At 39.9% G+C, this 22,789-nt stretch overlaps 1 protein-coding gene across 6 annotated transcripts in view; it reads right to left on the bottom strand.

Annotated features, from left to right (window-relative positions):
• The window catches only part of LOC111862160 (nucleolysin TIA-1), an 872,186-nt gene that overhangs the window by 588,492 nt on the left and 260,905 nt on the right, over nucleotides 1-22,789 (bottom strand). For 5 of the 6 annotated variants that reach the window (XM_023847339.2, XM_023847340.2, XM_023847341.2 and 2 more), the window contains exon 1: nucleotides 19,898-21,084. The exons of the other annotated variant lie outside the window; for it this stretch is intronic. In XM_023847339.2, coding sequence (XP_023703107.1) covers nucleotides 19,898-20,165 — 268 coding nt within the window. In that variant the 5' untranslated portion in view covers nucleotides 20,166-21,084. Of the gene's footprint in view, nucleotides 1-19,897; nucleotides 21,085-22,789 lie in introns of those variants that run through there. 6 annotated transcript variants of the gene reach the window in all.

Below are 22,789 nucleotides of genomic sequence, written 5' to 3'. Positions count from 1 at the left end.
ACATCAGCTGCTGGTCTATGCTGTCGATGTGAATCTACTGGGTGAAAACATAGCCATAAAGAAAATCACACAAACTTTAATTGGTGCTAGTAATGAGGTTGGTCTAGAAGTAAACACGGAGAAAACTAAGTATATGTTGCTGTCTCGCCACTAGAATGCAGGGCAAAATCATTAAATAAAATATACTAACAAATATTTCGAAAACGTGACACAGTTCAGATATTTGGGAACGACTATAACAAATCAAAACCTGATTGAGGAGGAAATTAAGAGGCGATTGAACTCGATTAATGCTTGCTACCATTCGGTCCAGAACCTTTTGTCTTCTCGTCTGCTTTCCAAAAACATAAAAATTAGAATACACAAAAATTTAATTTTGCCTGTGGTTCTGTATGGGTGTGAAACTTTGTCTCTGACATTAAGGGAGGAACGTAGACTGAGGGTGTTGAGAATATTTGGACCGAAGAGAGTTGAAGTTGCAGGAGGTTGGAGAAAACTGCATAATGAGGAACTTCGTAACTTGTACCGTTCGCCAAGTATAATTAGAAAGTTCAAGTCAAGGAGGATGAGATGGGCGGGGCATGAAGCAAGAATGTGGAAGAAAATGAACGTGGATAAGATATTGATGGGAAAGCCAGTTGGACAGAGACCATTGGGAAGACCAAGGAGTAGGTGGGTAGACAATATTAAAATGGATCTTACAGAGATAGGATGGGATGGTATGAACTGGACTGATCTGGTTCAGGATAGGGCTCTTATGAACACGATAATTAACCGTTTAGTTCCGTAAAATGCTGGGAAGTTCTTGAGTAGCTGCACAATTGGCAGCTTTTCATGAAAGGCTCTGCTCCATGAGTGAGTGAGTGAGTGAGTGAGTGAGTGCATTGACCTATTTAAGGACCATGGCAAAGGCTATGTGGCTTTGAAACTTGGGATCTTTCTATCAGAAACTTACCAAAATAGTTAGTCAGTCAGCTGCTTAAATACTTGTTGGGAAGGCAGTTAATGATTTAATGATAATAATATCCCGCCTGATATTACGGATCTATGTCTGCAGGATATTGAAAGACGATTAACTTTGGGAAAACCTTGTTACCGCTTACTCCACAACGGCGCTTCTTTTATTGTCCTTTACAAACCGAGGAACCGAGGCACAAGAAAAATGTACTTGTTGTTATTTTGATGTGAAGGGAGAACACAGACTGAGGACGTCTGAGGGCAGAGGGGTCAGGACTATACATGAATATGAGAGAGACACTGCAACAGGAGGGAGAAGAGAATTACGTTAAGTAAGAAAAAAGTAAAAGTAAAGTAAAGGTATCCATGTAACAGGCCGTGGAGGCCCATAGGGTTGTGAGATGTTGAGGCTCCCACATTTTCTAGACAGTCGGCTGACAGATGGCGATAAATTTGCCAGCATTACGCACCGACCGCCCTTTACCCCCAATAATATTCCAAGAATATTCCTGATATTAATTTCTGTTAGAGGCCGGGTCGACCCCAGTGCTGCTGGAAGGATTAGGTAAATTGGAAAAAAAAATCCACCTCATCGGGATTCGATCACGCGACCTTCCGGCTTGTAGCATAGTGCCTCAACCAACTACGCTACTCGAAAAATTTAATACTTAAGATGACAACAAGAGGATGAAGGAGAACGGGGTAGGTACTATTCGCCACGAAACTTTGTGGGAAATGCCAGACCAACTCGTAGTTATTAATGTAAAAATAATAATGAAATGAATTTTAGAAGAATAGCTTGTAAGTTCGTGAAATGGAGTCAATTGACTTAGCACAGAGCATAAAGCGAGATCGTATAAACACGGGGAAGGAAACCACTGGTCCCGCAACAGCATTGGGTTTAATCACTTGAGTAGTAACTACCAACTTCCAAAGAAAACTCCCTTTACGATGCAGATTATGATGATGAACCAAATTAAAGTTTTATTTCGAGAACTTCTGTAATAAATAAACCGTATCGAATTTCATATAAATTAATTGTGTGGTTCCTGAGTTTTATTTTGAACAAATATCATTCTGTGCAATTCATACTTTGTATTTAAAAATAAATTAAAAGTCATAAACAAAAAAAAAACTCTGCGGTTTCAGTTTTTCAGTTCGCAAGCTAACTATACCGACTGAGCAATCGCTGCTTGTCGGCGAAGTTAGTGCCAACTTTTGTGGATAGAGGGTGTCGCGTGGTCAGCCCAACGAATCTCCACGGCCCTTAATTTCTTTTTTAGACTGGAGCCTCTATATCCTTGAAAAATTAATTAATTATCCTCAAGAGGCTGAGTGGACCCCGTTCCAGACCCACTACTTCTCAGAAAATTCGGCGGCTCCGGAGATCGAACCGGGAACTCTGGATATGTAGGCAGGCCACACTAGACTACAGAGGCGGTTAATTATTCGCTGCTTCAGCTGCAGAAAAAGGGATGGAAATAAGCTGGAGACTTGAATATTAATGGTAAATTGGTAACATTTGAGATGGAAGCTGTCATGGTCCACTATCTCGCCTTTTATCCGGACATCAATGCAAAACATAACAAAACTTCGAAAAACCACCTGGCTCGGTGGAGATTTCACATTCGTACCCGTACAGTAGAGCTCTCGAGCGATACAGCTAAATGTAACATTCGCACGATCACTTGGTAGACTCAATGAAGTACTCTTCATGGAACCCGTATTTCTAGTTTAGGAGATCAAAAATGCAGACGGTGGACAGACATGGCGTCGCTACTGTTTATTGATTGTAGGCACTGGTGTATACAGATCGCATAGGATTCCAACTGGGCACCAGTTCATTGGCTGCTTATTAACACAATGGGGCAATATACGAGATTAGAAGTGCTCAAAGTCATAAAATCTATAAAATATATTTCAATATTATCTTAGCATCTACGTCTAGGTTCCCCAAGTGGTCTCTTACACTAAGATTCTCTGCTGACGAAAATGCTTTATAAATTTCTCCCCCGGATGTCTCGTCCATCTGATGTTGATCTCAGGCTGTTCTTGTCCACGTTTCGCAGTCTAGCAAGATTTAATATCATCTTTGCTATCACTTTGAGTTGGTAATAGTTTATAGCAGTTCTCAAGGAGTGGGATCTTCCCAAGGTCCAGAATAAGGAATATTTTTTTTTACTGCTAGTGGGGTGGGACTAAGTCCCTTGTACTGCGGCCACTTCTGGCCTACTGTACCAGCCCCAGATGATAGGTGAGGGTGATTGTGGAGCAATTGGTGGAATGAAGATTGGCAGGGGAAACCGAAGTACTCGGAGAAAACTTGCCCCAGCGCCACTTTGTCCACCACAAATCCCACTTGACCAGACCCGGGATTGAACCCGGCCCGCCGCGGTGGGAAGCCAGCGACTAACCGCTTGAGCTATGGCGCAGAATAAGGAACAAGTTTCTCCACTGGAAGGAAGCTCTCGTTTGCACGTCATGCGGGTTCTGTTCCGCTTAGAGACTCGATATTCAGTGTCCTTAAGATATCCAATAACTTTATTGCGTAAAACAAAACTGACCAGGCCCTTGAATACGATTCATTTAAAATTGAGAAGCTACCTATAAAATTCTGAGTATGGGGATGAATTTTGGTTTTAATTTGTAGACATACTCTTACTTTCAAGTGCTTGGCATACTGCTTGACTGGTTTCGTTCAAAATGTCTTAAGTGGGCACATAAAATTAATTATAAATATTTTTTTAAACAAATGCTTCAGAATTATTACACAATTCGTTTGATTCTTTGGATAACACATACAGATCAGATCATACGCTGCATTAAATCTATCACCGATCGGTTCTTTTTTTTTTTTTACTAATACTACAGCATGTTTGTTAATATATGACAAGTGGACACTCTGGCATTTAGGTTTTCACACAATCTATACCTGATCTACTGTGATGGTTATTTGAGGAAGCATTGTGGGTTTTATCAGGAATCAGCCTTCGTGGTCCTACCAATTAGCTCTGCCAAAAGGTTTAATTATGTGGCGTTTGCTACACAATAAATAAATACATTATTTTTTCCTTCATTCGGTGATCTTCACAGCTGTAAAATTAATTATAGTAATTGGACCTCTCGGACATATGCCAGTGGGCATCGGAAGGTCGCGGGATCGAATTCCGATGTCACTGGATTTTTCAATTGACCTAACCCTTCCAGCCGTAACATGGCCCTGTGATCGACTCAGCCTCTAACAGAAATAAGTACCAGGAACCTTTCTGTGGGCAAGAGGCGGCCGCCGTCCAAGGCTGACAAACTTACCGCCATCTGTGAGCCGATTTTCTAGAAGATGTGGGAGTAAAGATATCTCACAACCCCATGGGCTTTCAGGGCCTGCTACAGGGACAGTTTTACCTTACTGACATCATGATTGTTCATGCAACAAGGGGTCATGGAAAGGTGTAATCAATATACTATTCAAATTCGTTCCCTTAGACTTTGAACTAAAACTGGCTTTGATGTCGTTTGTTGCAGAGACATATTCGTAACTGTTAATACAGCTTACAAGCATATCACAGCGATATGTATATTGTTAAATATACATCAGTTCAACATTTTTATAGTTACAGAACTCATAATATTTCTACCAGCCAAAAAGAAGTCTTTCAAATATGAAAGAAACCACAGAAAATCTATAACTTGGATGTTTTGGATCTGTATATGGAACGGAGAATATATGGATGAAATATGGGAGACAAGACAGCAAGGAAGGGGACATAGCGGGAGGCCTAGAGTGCATGACGAGGATATTCAAAACATAACTAAGGAAAGATGAAGGTGACTGAAAATACAAGAAGTGCGCAAGCCCAACTGAGAGGACGATACCGACAAAAGAATGTACCCATAACATACTCAGAGGAAAACAGGAAGGAAAACGAAAGGTACTCCGAGAAAAGTTCGGCAAGCAGGGGGATAAAAGGAGGCGAAGGTGAGATCCACCGATGTGGGAAATGCTATCGGAACATAATTAAAAGGCGGGACGGAAACTGAAAAATGCCCAAGGTGACAGGCAACACAAAAGGAAGAAGGCTCAGCTGGAGACATATAATCCAGGAAGACTGCATTCAGAACACGCTGAAATAAAAGGAAAAGAGACGATGATCCTTGCTGAAGGCCGGAAAATGTGGAGAGTCCTCTTCAAGAGCTCTAAGCGACAGGCAGAAAGCAACGGATTCTGGGTCATAATGTGCAACACTCGGTCACTGTCATGGTCAGTGCATGTAGTGAAGATGTATGTCACTCTCGCACTAACTGCGTCGGACCGAGAGCTGTGGCTCTGCCGGGTAGGGCGGTGAGATCAGGTGAGCGGTCTAGCATGTAGTCCTATTTACTATGCGCTATTTGGACATCCCACGCTTATATACTAAGCTTGCATATCATATGTGTCAGCTCGACAGTTTGTGTGTCTGTGTTTACCCACAGATGGGAGAGCGGTTACCAGCAAGGAAAGAACAAGCAACGTACAAGCCTGCACAGAGACCTGAAGCTAACACTTAATTTCCTCTTCTTCAGCAACACTACCATCTTTGTCTTCTTTCTGAATTTTATATTCCACAATTAATTTTAGAAAGAAAATATTTACGACATAAATAACTTCAAATACTATAGAAAAGTTTTTGTTTAGAAATGTATCTTATGCCACATATTCCTTTCTTGCACGATCAGTCTGTTCATCACTGCAGATGATTTTGGAAACAACTGAAATTCGTACAGTAAAGAATACAAGAGAAAACAACGACGTCAAGACACAGGGTAGCACAATGTTCCTATTTGCAAAAAAATGAACAAAACGCAATGCAGAACTGTACTGTTTAAATTTGCAACAATTTGCTAACAAAAAGAGTATTATGCAGAATGTTCAGTTACATTGCTAATATTCGCAATAATTTGTTAACAAAAGCAAACACAACATAGAATGTTTATTTTCACTGTCTGTATTTGCAACAACTTGTTAATAAATGGAAACACTGGTGAAGTTTCACTGTCACTGATTATATACGAAACAACTTGCTAACAAAAGCAAGACAATGCAGCATGTTCGGTTGTGATGTTTATATCTGCAACAACGTGATACGTGNTTGCTAACAAAAGCAAGACAATGCAGCATGTTCGGTTGTGATGTTTCCAACGTGATACGTCTAACAAAAACAACACATTACAGAAGTTTCAGTGCTACTGTTTATATCCGCAATAATGTGCCAACAGAACGCAAGACAGTGCAAGGGTATCAGTGGAGGTTCTCGTGCCTTGTCAAGTGCAATAAAACGAGATAGTGTATTTGAATGCTGGCGAGTGATGAATGGCACATCAGCTTCAGGGCTGCACACCTGCTTTGTGTGACGGAGTTCATATGACTGAAAATATGTATGTACATAATAGGCACTTTGACCGACTATGTATAATTGCATGCCAGTGATGACGCTGAAAACCACACAAGTGGAAGAAACCGGTGGTTGCTGTGACGTCAGAACATCAAATGAAACATGATCTTCATTACGGTTCACGTGAGTTAGTTGGTATCAAGTACTGACATCACGATATTCAACACCTCAAGTGGGTTTTATAGCTTAAAGAAATTTTATACCCACATCTCACATACTTCATTTCGTAATAATCAATACTTTACACACAAATACGAGCCTTATGGAAATTATTATCAGTAATAAAACTACGAAGAGCAGCGATTCATTTTAAATATAAACGAAATGTTCAAAATTGAATTTGAAATTAAAATCAGACAGACTCATACATCTATCGATCCGTTTATTAACAAATATTTCATTTTTAAAATGTTATTTTGCAAGAATTAAAATTATACCTAAGAGAACCAAAAAAAATGTATATCACGAGCCAGTACTTATTGAACACACACACTTACTGCAGATTCTCCACGTTTTATATAATAAATGTGTGTTCGGGGGGGGGGGGCTGTTTGAAATAGTTTTGTGTTATAAATATTACACCGAAAAACATTTAAGGAAAATGTTACATATCGCAACTAGATCTATATATATATAACTATCACGATAAATATTTTATGAATTTAGCATTTGAGCTGCCGGTCACAGTCGCCGTGTGGTCTAAGACATGAATCACCTTCTCCCGCTCGAACACTGGGATCGTGGGTTCGATCCAACTCGAGGCATGGGTCTCTTTTATGGTTTATTTTGTGTTTTGTATGTGTAGGTAGCCGCCTTTTAACGGGCTGATCCCCCGTCCAGGGAGTTCTACCGACCTGTGTATAGATTAAGAAATTGTAAAAGCAGCCAAGTTCCAAAGGGCTGTAGAACCATAGACAGAGAGAGAGAGAGAGATCTGAGTTTCATGTATGTCAAGCAGTTAGAATGAGCCATATTGACCAAACCGATAGTCGACCAAGAACATTTAGTGAAGATTTTCAGTTTCTCATTTCACCGAAATATGTTTATTTCCCGAGATTATATGAAACAGACAGACAATCAGACAGATATAACTCCAGCGTGACTTGTTAATTTTAACTAATTTGATATAAAGATCACAAAGTAACTATAATTTAAGTGAATGCGGTATCATATAAATAATCACTTAAATTAGCAAAAGGGATTATTTCCTTCAGAATTTGAAAACAAAAGATAAGTTTCTGCTTTGTGCGTAAATAACACGTAAATATAAATTGGAAGTAAATTCCTACGCATTCTGAAATCCATTTTCACGCTGAGGCCAACTCACCATCAACAAAAGAGCCCGCGATAAACATTAGACAGGTGGTTCGGTGGGACGCAGAAAAATCTATAACCCTGAGAGGAATAAACCGCTGTCTAGGCCGAGATCCTGTCTTTACTAACTGAAATACCTTTTCTAGCTTATTTAACGACATTTCTCGAGTATATGTTTTAAAGACCAAAGAAGATGTTATGGTCTTGGACACCCTAAAGACACTATTCCAGAATGCGTCAGGAGGAGCTAAGAAAAAGACGAGAAACATCACAAAAGACCGACGGCCTTCAGTCCAGAATCAAACCTGTGATCATCCGGCAATTTAGAACAATTGTTAAACACTGAAATTCGTCGTCCGTTATTCATATGGTATGAATAAACTGCTTATTAGTCGGCCTATGTAAGGGTAACATCACTGACAAAAAACGGGGCAAAATATTTCCTGAAGATTTAGGAGAAACTCTAAAAAAAAAACAGGCTGAGATTGGCAGCTACAAAATTTATCCATCTCAACACTTAAGTACGTCCGTGTTATAAGAAGCTTGTAAACAAACTTCGCGACATCTAGCGGCAAGCACGTCAATTTCTATTGTGCCATATCTCCTTTAAGAATAATGAAAACCATCTCGGATATGCAGCTACTGTTACATTAATGGAGAAATCTCAGAGAGGCAGTTAGATAAACAAAACCAGAATAATTTAAAGGAAGTCTGATGCCCTATATATTTATTCACGATGAATAGAAATGACGAATGCCACGGAAGTTTATTCAAGACAGGAAGCTTTTACACTGAACTCGAACTTTGTGAAAGTGCTGCTGCTACAATGCAGTGACTAGCAATAAAAACCTCGCAGCTATACCAAATTCTAGACACTATCGATTACCGTAAGTCACATTCAGAGGAGCGAGACACGGATGGTTATAAGCGTGTATCCGTTTACATTAACTTAAAATGCTGTTATTTGAGCACATCTTGTCTTTTGAATAAATCACTGCATAGGCTTATGATATAAAGGCTAAGCACGTGGAAATATCATCAAGTTTCTAGTATCTAGGTGTTACTCCTCATGAGGAGGCTTTACGAAACGAGTCATGGCGGCGTATTGACTACGTCTGGCCCAGAAGAACGGATATTGGTGGTATGATCATTTCATATAGAGTAGACGATAAGAAACTAATTTCAGAAGATGAAGTCGTGGTGGTACAACGTTAAAACTAGATGTGTAGCACTGCCAAATTCCAGGAGACCGTGTTACGATGGTTTAACCTGAACATTGCAAGCGTAGCAAGTAGCACTACCAAATTCCAGAAGACCGTCTCATGACGGTTCAACTTATATGCATGCGTAGCAAATATTACCACCCAATTTCAGAAGACCAGGTAGTGGTAACAGTGATGCCACACGCTCTGGAGAAAGTACCATTAATCAGTTCTAGAAGGTCAGGAACTGATGGCAAAACCAGCTCAATTTTGGTGGTGGAAATGCTAGTACAGCATCATGACTCGAACTTTTGGAATTAGTTCGAGTCATGATGCTGTCGAAGAAATGTCACTATGTAATTCGACAAGAACGATTCACAGTTCCATTGGTTACGTGGTAAGTACTATTATTGTAACTCCAGAAGTCCGGGTAATGATAACAATGCTATTTCATCTACTGTGGAGGGCATTCCACTACATATACCTAGAAAACCGAGTCATGGTACAACCATTAATTCCAAGAGAAAGAGAACCCAATATCTAATTCCAGAAGGCTCAAACATGGCTTTAAAATCCTTATATCGGGTATGTAGGGAATATTGCTATCTAATTTCACAGGACAATTTGGAGAGCAGGAACTGCCACTATTCACTTCAACAAGAGCGAGTAATGGTAACACAACTGTTTCATCTGTCGCAGAGAAAATGACAGTACCTAACTCTTTGTAGCACAAATATTTCGTACACAAACTTACTACTTAATATCACAAGTCCTAACTTCGGTAGTGTTCTCCTATTATCCGATATGACGGAAATGTCAGAATCAGAACACAAGAGTCGCGGTGGTATAGGCCCAAATATTATGCCAGGTGTGGAAAATAGCCACTGTCTAACTCCAGGACACCAAATAATGGCAGTAAATCAATTATATATGATGTCTAGATGTGTAAACATGTATTGTTCAAGTACACAACCAGCGTTGGCTTGCCTAGCAGAACATAAATCAATTACTAAATCGGTCATTAATGACTGAATGAACTAGTGAATCAGATAACGAAAGAAGTTCATGATGTGACTGTCAGAAAAAAAAAGACATTTCTCCTCAACCGAAAGATTTTGTAAAGGAGATACTCGTAGTACGTGTTCGGGAAATATCATGACGAGCTTTCTACGTAGAGGGTTGATACCAGAGAGTCTGGACTTACACATCACAAACTCAGCACTCCAGGAAATTGCTTACCCTTCTTCTAGCCCTCTTATTAGCTATAACAACACCGATACTTAGCTCCTGACAGAATCGACGTTCTGAATTTGCTTGAGACATCGCCGTCTGCGTTCTTCTGTCTGCTTGATTCGTTTTCCGCGGAATGTTACACGTACATGGGCAATTTTCCTGTAATATTCTTTGTTGTAGGATTTGACGTTCTCCTGGCGCTTAATAAGGCATGAAGCCGTGCAGTCTGATGCATAGACACCACATCGACGTTTCGTAGGAAACTTTTGTCTCCATCTTCAGTGTATAAACATGTACCAACATCACGGAGGAGCCGGAATACATGGCGTCAGATCTCAGAAGACCGCAATCTCACGTGCTGTACTCCATTATAGAATGTACATCACAGAATGAACAGAAACGCTATGAGTGTGTTAGTTCTTTCTTCTCTTTGTAAATATCAGAAAAAATTTTAACACAACAAATCATAAGAGCAAAGTAAAACGGTAAAGATGTCCCTGTGCTTAACTAATTACGCCATGAAGGCGTAGGCGGAAGTGAATGTATAGAACCATGTTTTCTTGGAGGTCAAGAGGCAGTAGTTCGAAGTGAATGGTTAGCTTCACGCCCCGGTCGCTTTACCCCCGAGGATAGAGCCCCATTATTCATTGAGTAGGAGGTTGGGTGGACCCTAGAGCCGGTCTGGACGACATGGAGAAATAAAAATTCTTGTCTCTACCGGGACCGAACTCCATCCCCTCGGTCGTTCAGCCAGTAGCCAGTCGCTATACCGACATGGCTATCGCGGCCCTTACAAAATATAAGTTCTTCAGAAAATGCATATAATTCCCCGGCAGCAGAGCCGAAGTATCAACACCTACAAATGGACATGATACGGAGTCAAATCAAGTTTGTACAATTCAGCAAACTTTATTTACTTCGGTCTTCCAAGTAGTAGGTCTTCAAGTGGATTCTCCATTCAGATTAGTCCACCTAAGAGCTACAAGTCCAACACACCGTAAATATCTTGCTATAATGCTATAAGAGGCACGGTGTATGATGGAAGTTTATCGTTGTCCCCCACTCCAATCTCCTCTTTCACTCATGGATCCAAATATTCTCCTGAGTGCTTCGGTCCCTGACACGTAACAACGAACTTACCAGCGAAACAACTACACGGCTCATGATCTTTCTTCCTTGCTTGTAAGAAACCCAGAGTTTCACAGACGCAGTCACAAATAACTGCCACTCAAATCTATGTAATATTGGTTAAATCCCTTTCACCAGTTACCACCATGTTTATATAAAAAATACTAATATTACGTGTAGTTCTGCTAAGTGTCTCCTCCCTCAGGTTTCTCGTTCAAATTTATAATTTATTTCTAATTTCCCTTCCGTGTGATATATATTCGTCCTTTCATTCTCCTTGATTTAATCACCCTAAGAAAAATCTATCAGAAAAAATATTCACTAGTGCAGTATAAAATGAATATATAACTCTTTATTGACCGTCACAATACAACAAACAGAAAAGAATCAAGGCCAGCGCCCAGCTCTGTTTCCCTACATGTTTCAGCCACTAACGGCCATCATCGGGCAAACACATTAACAAACATATACCATTGAACTGCAGTACATTAGATTGGATACAATGTTATTAATCATTTAAAATATTTTGCGTAAAAATACAATAAGTCAGATTATATAAAAAAGTAAAAGTTATTGTATAAAACAAGATACAATTGATGTTATATAACACTGAATCAGCCGTTGATATTTTACTTTTCATACGTTTCCATGGACAAATTGGAAATTCGATATTTGTTTTATATAAGAATGCATAGGAGGCCCATTATGTTGCAGATTAATTAATTGTATAGTCAGTGCCTCATCTTACGGAGAATTATCCGTACTGTATGGGAAGTAAACAACGACGTTGCTAATTTTGTTATATAAAACTGCATATTTTCCNCGTTCCTCCGAAACGTCGGTTAACACCACATATACACGGTGCCAAATCCCAGAAGACTGCTTTCTTCATAGTCACCGCCGTGAAAGCCTCAAATCTTACATTCATTTATTTGTTAATAACATGTTTCAGCCTCATACGATCATCATCACGTACATTAATTATGTGACGTAAGTTGTTTCGCTGTATTTTGGTCAAGTTGAGAGCTAGTGAAAGTTGCAGGAAAACATGGAATTTTAAATAAATCAACTAACAAATTACAGCAGCAGGACGCTGAACTGTACTATCGGGATAATGTGCATTTTCCAACTCAGGTTATCTTTATTCCATTTAATGAATATTTCGACCATTTTGATTAATCAGCCGAAACGGTGGGCTGAAGAAGTTGGGAAGGAAGACGTTGCTAATTGCCAGACTCAATGGCATTCAGTAGAATTTCCCTAATTACTATGAACTCTATTGAAGTGAGTTATTTTCCAGTAATTCCTTCTGACTATTTGTCTTCCTCAAATTCTGCTGTGAATATTGTCAATTTTCGTACCTTAATAATCCCTTATTTAAAATCCAGGAACACGCCTTCTTCTGTAGGTCAAGCTATCATTTCCATTTCTGTGTAGTGACGAACACATAGACTACAACCAATTAATTGAAGCTATAATATTAAATGTCATTTTGTTATAGGAATATTGCTGTTATTGTAAAATGGTTTAGAATTAATATAAAAATTAGACATTAAACTATTAATTTTTCAGCTTCAGAACTTAACATTAGGAGATAAGGAAATATATGTTAAAATTATGGAAAAAATTGTAATAAAGAATTTTGTGTGTTTGTTTTGACTTAGTAATTCAGACTGTGGGGGTACGCGGTAGCGTAGTTGGCTGAGGCACTATGCTACAATCTGGAAGGTTGCAGGTTCGATTCCCGATTAGGTCATTGGATTTTTCAATTGACCTAATCCTTCCAGCCGCAATATGGCCCTGGGGTCGACTCAGCCTCTAACAGAAATGAGTACCAGGAAGATTCCTGGGGGAGTAAAGCGCGGCCACCGCGTAAGGCTGACAACCTTACCGCCATCTATGAGCTGACTATCTAGAAGATGTGGGAGCTTCGACGTCTCACACCCCTATGAGCATCAGACCCTACAGACTCAAACAAATGGACGCTAAATGGAAGAAATTGAAAAGATCTGGACGGAATCGAACCTGGCCTAATCTACGTACTATCCCAGAATCTTGCCTGGGAAGATTTACGAAGACTATGAAAACCTCAATAGGAGGCGTCCCAGCCGAGATTCGAAGCGTGCACCACCGGAATGCAAGTCTAGGGCGTTACAACTATACCAGCCTCGTTCCCACAAGACGATCTTAACAAACGGGTGGACAATAATAATTTGAAAATATTTTAGAATCGAATCAATTTAATAAACAAGAATTATATTCATGTTGAAAGTTATAATCAAGTCTAGCATGCAGAAGAGTAAAGGATACGACAGACAAAGCAATGATTCTACATGTTGTGTTGTGTTGTGTTGTGTTGTGTTGTGTTGCGGTGCGTGGCGTTGCGTTGCGTGTATGTGAGACGTAGTGATTCAGACCTACTTTGAGATAAAAATTGCCTGATTAGCTAACGAAGTAGGTAAACAACTCATTTATTGATAATTAATTCACTAACTACATGGCATATAGTCTTACTAGAAAAGTCGATAGTTCTTTTTTTAATTCGCTTAGTGGGGGGGTGGAGTCCAACTGGGTCCACTGATTGGCCTATTGTAGCCTACCCCGGGTGATTATGATGATGGAGAATTTGGTAGAATGAAGATTGGCAGGGAAAACCGAAGTACTCGGAGAAAACCCGCCCAAGCGCCACTTTGTCCACCACAAATCCCACTTTAGAAGACCCGGGGTTGAACCCGGGCAGCTGCGTTGGGAAGCCAGCGACTAACCGCTTGAACTATGACGCGGCCTGGCGTATAGTCTTACTAGAAACGTCGATAGTTGCTCAGGTGGTTAAAAATTTACAAGTTTGCGTGAAAATAGAAGGTTCGTTGCCATGTTTACAAACGCCTGATAATCTACTCAACCTTGGTGTCCGTTGAATCCAGCGACCTTTTCTTTGAGGTTTTATGGTCAACATTTCAAAATAATTATCGCCCGCCAAACTAGCGCTCCACTCTGGGTGGGCTCAGTGGCATCTGAGAGCATCTGAATTCAAGAGAGAGACTGAAATGTTTGAAGCAGGAAATGTTTCTGCTTACGGAAATTTAATATATGCATTGAACCTGAGTGCATTTTCTGCGTTCAATCCAGTATTAACGGAGCATAAAAAATTTTAAAATATAATTAAAAGAAGCTGAACATATTTAAAATCATGCAACAGAATTTCATCGCAAATAAATATCTCTCGGTGCTGGAGGCTTACTAATGTCCATATCTCTGGGACCTAGAGCGATGCTCACGTGACATTTTGCACTGTCTCGCGACAAGCAAGACTCATCCAGTCCTCACACGTTTCGCGTTGAATAGGAGATCAGCTAGTCATCTTCGTAACTATAAGTTCTCAGATGAAGATACGAGCTCTATATGGTGAAAGTAATAAGAACTACACATTAATAATTACACAATACAGCGATTTATTGGGATGCATAATTTTAACAAACTGTGCGCCGATCGCACTGGCGAAACGGTCTAAGAAATGAAATGTCTTAGCCCGCCTGAACGCTGGGATCTTGTGGTCGAATCCCATTCAGGACATGCACGTCTGTCTGTGTTTATCCTTTTTGTGTTAGGTAGCGGCCTTACGGCCCCGTCCAACGAGTCCTACCGACTGAATAAGAAGAAGAAAGCAGTGTAGCTACTAAGACACGGACACCAAGACCGGGGTTCAATTCCCGGCAGATCTGACGTTCTTATTTGGGCCTGAGGATAGGAAGAAAGTGGTCGAAGGAGACGATCACATTAAGCGGAACACCGTAATTTGTATCCTTAATTATCAGAATATCTCGTATCAAGGACGTTGACATGGTCGGAATACGCAACACAAACCGAGTACTTAAAATGCATAAAGAGCCAACCAGAATAATAGCAAGAGATAACCTGAAAACAGGAGAAGAGTCAGCTGCCGAAACGTGTATGGCAAACACAACTGAAAAATGTAAGACGTTAAAAAGAAACGCCGGTATAATTTTCTAAAAAGGGGTTCTGCTCCATTGATATAACCAGTTAGTAGACATAAACTGAAACCTCACCGTTGCTACTTCAAATCTCCCTTTAGAAAGCAGTCCAATTTTAGAAAAGTTTAACAATTTAATAAATCTATTATAACACAGAATTCAGGGTAATATATTATGTTGGCTGTAATAGAACTCCGGCCTCGGAAATGTAATTGGATGCCTTGCCGTTATTATCGATGTTAGGATATTAAAAGCTGGTCTCCAGCGGTTTGTTGTGCATACCAAATTCCATGAATATCCATCAACTGGTTCGAAGTTAAGAGGAAGGAAGCACATTCATTGATTCTACTTATTGATATACAATAAGGGAAGTAATTCTACACGTCCTAATCCAAGATTAATTGAACAAGTTCCTTACAAATAATCTGCAATGACGAGTTATATGTATTATCAGACGTGGGAGTACGAAACGTTGCATCACTTTCCCTGCTAGCCATACACAAGATCTACTGAAGCTGTGAAGTAGAGGCGTCCAAGGGGGTTTAGATTTCAGTTGTGGTCGTCTTGGTACAGTGGTAGGTGATTACCTATATTTCGGAGGAACATCCTGCCTCCATCTTCAAGGCAACAAGAGTAGCATTATGTAACTTTTGAGGTTTTCACGGCGATGACTATGAAGAAAGTCGTCTTCTCGGTTTTGGCGCCGTGTATTTTTCGTTTTGGCCGATGTTCCTCCGAAACGTCGGCCAAAACGAAGAATACACGGCGCCAACCCAGGAGACGACTTTCTTCAAGAGTAGCATTGTCTAAAGGGGCAAAAGGGGAGGAAGCTCTTTCCCTTGCCTGGAATTTCGCACACAATATATATAATACGTAATCATAAAATTAATCGATGTTAAATTTACATCAATAGCAGTCGACGAAACTTCAATAACTAACAAATATTTTATTGATAACCACTATATGTTTCAGCTTTATATATCATGATCAAGTGACACACTAATCAGAAAATACTCAAGCGGTTAGTCGATGACTTCCCACCGCGGCGACCCGGGTTCGATCCCGGGTCTGATCAACTGGGATTTGTGGTGGACAAAGTGACGCTGGGGCAGGTTTCCTCAGAGTACTTCAGTTTCTCCTGTCAATTTTTATTCCACCAAATTCTCCATCATCATAATCACCCTGGGCAGGTACAATAGGCCAATCAGTCGCCGAAGTGCCGAGTGGATCCAGCTGGACTCCACCCGCCACTACGCGAATTAAAGAAAAGCAGAAACTTGATTGTCAAATTGTCATATTTTCTTTTTTAGACATTCACTGGTGTACGGATTGAGTTTCCATTATGTTTACATTGTTACAAGTATTGTGCGTTTGGACATTATCCATCGTCTTGTCTGTTTCTTAAACCGTTCTATTTCTTTTTTAAAACACGGGGTTTCGGAGACTGGATTCTGTCCCCGTCCTCAGGTAAAACCTACTCAGTTGGGTCCAGCAGATACAGCTAGCCCCTATCTCCCAACGTTTACACGTTTACACTGTGCTATATACACTGGACTCTTTATGATGAGACATATAAATATTTCCAAATGTTTATTATACACTTCTTAGCACTTGATCGTTCACTTTAAGCAGCAACATCCTAACAATAAACGAATAATTAATACCATAATATCACGACTCGAGATTGAAAGGTCCCGCACAAGCAATACTCCATAAATACATCTCAAATGCCATTATATGGAATTAACCCCAGACAACAACTCATGCAACATCTCGTCGGACACCTCATCAGATCACATTATTACTTAAACATTTAAAGATAAATTTAACACCTACACAATTTTGTTATGTTACCTCATTATACCCAGTTTAACATGATTATTCACAGATGTTTAATAACAAGACTATTTAGATCTAATATATTCTATAAATCATGGTGACTAGACACAAGATAGCAATTTCAATTCATCTTCGAATTTAAGTTAATTTTATTTTATATTATTAACCAGTTTATGAATTTAAATCTCGTCATACTGCCTTTATTTGAAAATATTTATACCAGATATCACAAAAATTCCAACATGCATAATACAATGTGAACTTATTTTAAACCTGATTCACATTTTCATAATAGTAAAGTAAGTAAAAGTAAAGGTACCCTGTATCAGGCCATGGAGGTCCATAGGGTTGTGAGACGTTTAGGTTCCCACATTTTCTAGATAATCGGCTCATAGATTGCGGTAAGGTTGTCAGCCTTAAGTGCCGGCCGCCCTTTACCGCCAAGAATATTCCTGGTACTCATTTCTGTTAGAGTCTGAGACGATCCCAGGGCCATAGTGCGGCTGGAAGGATTAGGTCAATTGAAAAAAAACCACTTCATCGGGATCCGCTCCTGCGACCTTCCATATTTTCATACGGTAGGTAAAGCAGATATTATAAAAATTGAACAGGAAAATTTCCGGTTAGTATGTCACCTGATGATGACCAATGCAATGGAAACACATAGTGAATCTCAATAAAACTACTAATCATTGTTGAAGATGAGACGATGATGAAGTAAATTTAATTCTGCAATTACTCAACATAACAGGATGCAGAATCAAAGGTTAACGTACAATTGTTTAATGCTTACGTAGCTCTTACGCCGTTACGGCCAATGACAAGGAAGAAAGTCTACAGAAGCACAAACAATTTGTGCAACGTCATCACAGCAAGACGATCTTTCTCTCTCTGACGGTCCCATTTTCTGTGCAATTCGCCGGGAAAAAAACACGGAAGCTGCGACAACGATGTTAAATCTTTAATTTGCAAGTGATCTGTAGTTTTAGACGGTTTAATAACTCCCTCGCCGTCAAAGGCCTTAAGACTCATATTCTTTTACATTCTATCCTATATTTAGGATAACTATTAATTTTCTCATAAAGTACATAAAATGAATGTATAATGGGAATTATTCAAGTGCATGTTTGTCTTTCCGTGTATTTTACTTACGAATCTATCAAAATATTTCGAATAAATTTAGTATAGGGGATAATATTAAAACTGAGAGCCTTCTTTTGGTCGTTGTTGGTTTACGATGACCCCTACTTTACAATAAGCTCAAACCGAAAAACACTTTTCTTGATCCAACTGCAATGCAAAAAAAAAAAGCATTGCGTAACAATTCCACCTTCTTCGGAAAACCTCAAAACTTGAGGGAAAAGTGCACTAAAATACGTGTTTTATTTTTATGTATTGCGTTTACTCGAAACATTCATAGGTCCGATAAACTCTGGAGAAACGCATGTAAGTCTGTATGCAAAATTTCCATTATTATCGTACAATTTTAACCAAAACTGGGATGATTCAACATAATTTACAGAAAATTTTCAAGATTAAATTTAATAAAAATCAGTTTCCTAGTTCTCCAGTTCTTATACAGGATCAGAGATACACAGCGAAGCCAACAGTAATATTTTCCAAGTTTCCGATTCAACGCGACGAAATTTCGAACTTAACACAAGATAAAGATCTAATCAGTTTGTAGGGCTTGCTCCCATCAGCATCTCCAAGTTCTAAGCGAAAACATTTTCTAAATAATTTGTGTGTGTGTGTGTATAACGTATTACTAGAAAACAAACATAACTTCACGAAGTGTTGCATGTGTAACGGTGATTAGCTTTGCAACAGATGGCAGTAATCTCTGGCATATATACAGAGTGATATCTGAAATCAGCTACCTCTGAAACACTGCATATATAGCAAATGAGCATCGGGGACAATGGGGTGTGCAGAATCTAATGGAAAGCGTTTGTGTCATTCCGCTACGTATCAGAACCTTGTATCAAGATTCAGTCTTGCCTTCGTTTCAACCTCTCAAAACAGTTACGCCACCTAAAAAGCAACCGCTTCGCCTCATATAACAAGTGGCAATGTCACGTTGAAGCGGCACACTTCGATCTGACGATCGAACGAGGCTCTTGCGAGAGACGCGTGGCAGTGTAACCATTACGTCTGGCGTAAGCTACATTTCATTTAAGATTTAATTTTGGTTTAGGAATGCTGTTTCATTGACAGCTGCGAAAAACTAGTCCAACTGCAGCTCCTCACAAATACAGAAATCAATCATTCAACAAAGATCCGCTTTTTACCCGTTCCCTTAACAGAAGTTAAACTTCACTCTTATAACTAGCTTTTCTGTTTTTATTCAGGCAAATACTAAGACATTAACCTAAAATAAACCAGGTAGATCCTTTTCAGATTGTTTCCCAGCTCATAATTAATATTAATCCTACCATTCGATGTTATGTAAAAAATTGTGTTAAAGAAACGTCACTAAATTCAACAAGGAAGAGAAGCTAAGCTGACTGTGATATAGCTACTGTTCGATAATAGCATGAAAGTCTAGAACGCACATAACTGAACATAATTTGACTGAGCAGTTCCGTAACATTCCTTATTGCCTGCAGTAGCATATTCCTGCGACAATATGATTGAATCCTGCCAAGTCCTTGACTACTCACTATTCTATTAACATTCCTACAACTTGATGTCATATGACACTGTAGTTGACACAGAAACAGAAAAGTCAAGAAAAGCGTTTCAATGACGCTAAACGCTTAAGATTAAAGAAACTTTGAACGACAGCATGAACTGGTCCTACCTGATTTGTTCCCAGTTGTGTTGTGGTTCAACGGGGCAAGTTTGCCGTTGGGTTCGCCCCCAGTTCGTTCCCCAACGACTCCTCCGACACCCCCACCACCGCCGGCAGCGAACTTTGCCTGAGCCACGGGAATGGGTCCCGGGTTCGTCATGGTGGTCATCGTGGCTGCAGGCATCATCAGCGTTGACATGGCTAACATTGGGACACCTGCTGACGGGGATCTTGCTCCGAGCGTCACCGGAAGATACGGCAACAGACTTGCTGGCATTCAGCTGCACTCTTCGTCACGAGGCGAATTCGTCTGTCCCTTCTTCGTCTTCGTCCGTCGCTGGCTCAGCTTTCGTTCTATCAGGGACTGCGTCTTCAGTTCGAAAGACGGTCGAACTTTGTGTCGCCCGTTAAACTTCACTTTTACCAAAGACTACGGCGTGAGCCCGAAAACATCCCTCTTTATGTCACTGGTTGAACTTCTTCCAGGTTGTACGGTTTCAGCACGCAAAGTGTTTCGTCTCCGTCTCGACTTCGCTTCAAGTAGGAACTTCCTTCCCGTATCAGAAATTTTCAACGTTTTATGACTCGCCTCTTTTCTACCAGGGACAATGCAGTCAGTTCTGAAAGTGCCTAGTATTCAATGTCCGTTGCAGGTTCAACTTCAGTATTTCTAGTCTGTAGTTCGTAAAATGTTCAACGTTCAAGAATATAAATTTAAACCTTCTCGATGCCCAAAAGTACAATAAAATTACTTTCTAATATGTAGATTTTTAAAAACGATACATAATTTAAGCTTTCTACATAAATATATCACTTTTCACGGATAAAATATATATATATATCTCGAAATATTTACCAAAAATTAAATTCTCATAATTCTGTTTTGATCAGTGTTTCGAGGTTCAGATGAGGTGATACAAATGAACGCGCGAAGGAGATGCCTAGAGGCTGCGTCCTTTGTGTATAAACAGCTAAGAACTGTGATATGACAAGAGATGACTGGGCACAGTCAGTTCCCAAGTAACAACAAACAACATCAACAGCAAAACGAACCGAACACGCACCGGGACGCTGTCCTTTACACGTGTCACTGGATGTCAGGACGCGCACTGCTGGTTGCCTAGTGATTCAACCCCACGGCCACGACGTTGGAGCAGGGTACAAAACGGACAGCCTCCCTTGTAGACGGCTGTCGCGACTCTGACAACGCGTCCCGGAGCGTAGAGGCGCTTGGCGTCCCGGCGCTGCAAAATAGGGGAAGCAGGGGGAGGTTTATTGGCGGGAATAACCGAAGGGATAACGGAAATATCCGAATAAAAGTTGACAGAGGGGGTTTATAAACATGGGGTGGGGGCAAGCAACCTTCAGTCTAGCAAGTGGCTCCAAACAGCCAACATTACTCTTATCCACCATGTTTTCGCTGTTCCTGCATTACTTTCAACTCGGGCAGCTGTTCATATTGGATTAGAGAAACTGTAAGGTGATTATGTAATGACGAGCATGACAATTTGTGCTCTTCAAACAGGACAGATGGGTGGCACATGTAACATTCACGGGAACGGCAAAAACAACATTGAAAAGATCGCTTCAAAAACTACATATAAGTGGGAGAATACTGCCAAAATTGATCTTGAGAGGAACTGGATTTCAGAGAGTGGACTGAGTTCGAGAGGGCGCTTCTGGGAACACAGGAAGGGATCTGGTTCCATGAAAGCGGGAATTTAGTTGACCAGGAGATCTGATAAAATCAAATTTCGTCAAAACCCCCTGCAATTTAGAATTGGTTGATAAAGGTTTCATTAATACTCTAGATCTTAGTAGTCGAGAGGTTCAGGGATCGAGTCACAGTGCAGGGATGGCCTACATTAATGAATTTTCCTTAGTTTCGACAGCCCTCACAAATTAATCACAGATCAGCAAATTCAAATGGGCTAGTAAGGCCCCTTTCCACATCCTTTCCAATGAACCATTCACAATCATCCTACAATTACCTACATAACTGACGGCTATCTAGTAACCAAAGTATAGTTCAGCACACGAGGAAATAAATACAAACTAGAAAAGAATATGCAGTTACTGGGAAAGTTTCTATTGTTCCTTCTTTCTCGTTAAATGTTCGTAAAATTATATGAGTAAAATGTCCTAACTTCTGAAGTTTATAATTTTATACACATACATATGCAGTGACACAGATATAATAATAATAATAATAATAACAATAACAATAATAATAATAATACTCTTCTCCAAGTATAATTAGAATGATCAAGTCAAGAAGGATGAGGTGGGCAGGTCATGTAGCACGAATGGGGGAGACGAGGAATGCGTATAGGACAATGGTGGGAAAGCCAGAAGGAAAGATAACACTACGAAGACCAAGTCGTAGGTTGGTGGACAATATTAAAATCGATCTTAGAGAGACAGGATAGGGTGGTAGGTATTGGATCGATCTGGCTCAGGATAGGGACCAGTGGAGGGCTCTTGTGAACACGGTAATAAATCTTCGGGTTCCGCAAACTGCTGGGAAATTCTTGGGTAGCTACAGAATTGGTGGCTCCTCCAGAAGGGCTCAGCTTCATGAGTAAGTAAATAATAATAATAATAATAATAATAATAATTCAATTTGTGGTAATTTGTGTGCAAACTTAACAACACAGAGGCTAATTACAAAGGTGACACGAGTACATAGAAATACACAAAACAACTAAAAAAATACAAAATAAGATTATATAATGGCAATAATTTAATAATAATTCCAAGAAAAATTAAAGTTAGCATTAACAGTGAGTAAACCAAAANAGGATAGGGTGGTAGGTATTGGATCGATCTGGCTCAGGATAGGGACCAGTGGAGGGCTCTTGTGAACACGGTAATAAATCTTCGGGTTCCGCAAACTGCTGG

Source organism: Cryptotermes secundus, unplaced genomic scaffold (genome assembly GCF_002891405.2).
Source record: "Cryptotermes secundus unplaced genomic scaffold, Csec_1.0 scaffold859, whole genome shotgun sequence".
Classification (NCBI taxonomy): domain Eukaryota; kingdom Metazoa; phylum Arthropoda; class Insecta; order Blattodea; family Kalotermitidae; genus Cryptotermes; species Cryptotermes secundus.
This window is presented reverse-complemented; position numbering and strand designations above follow the sequence as displayed.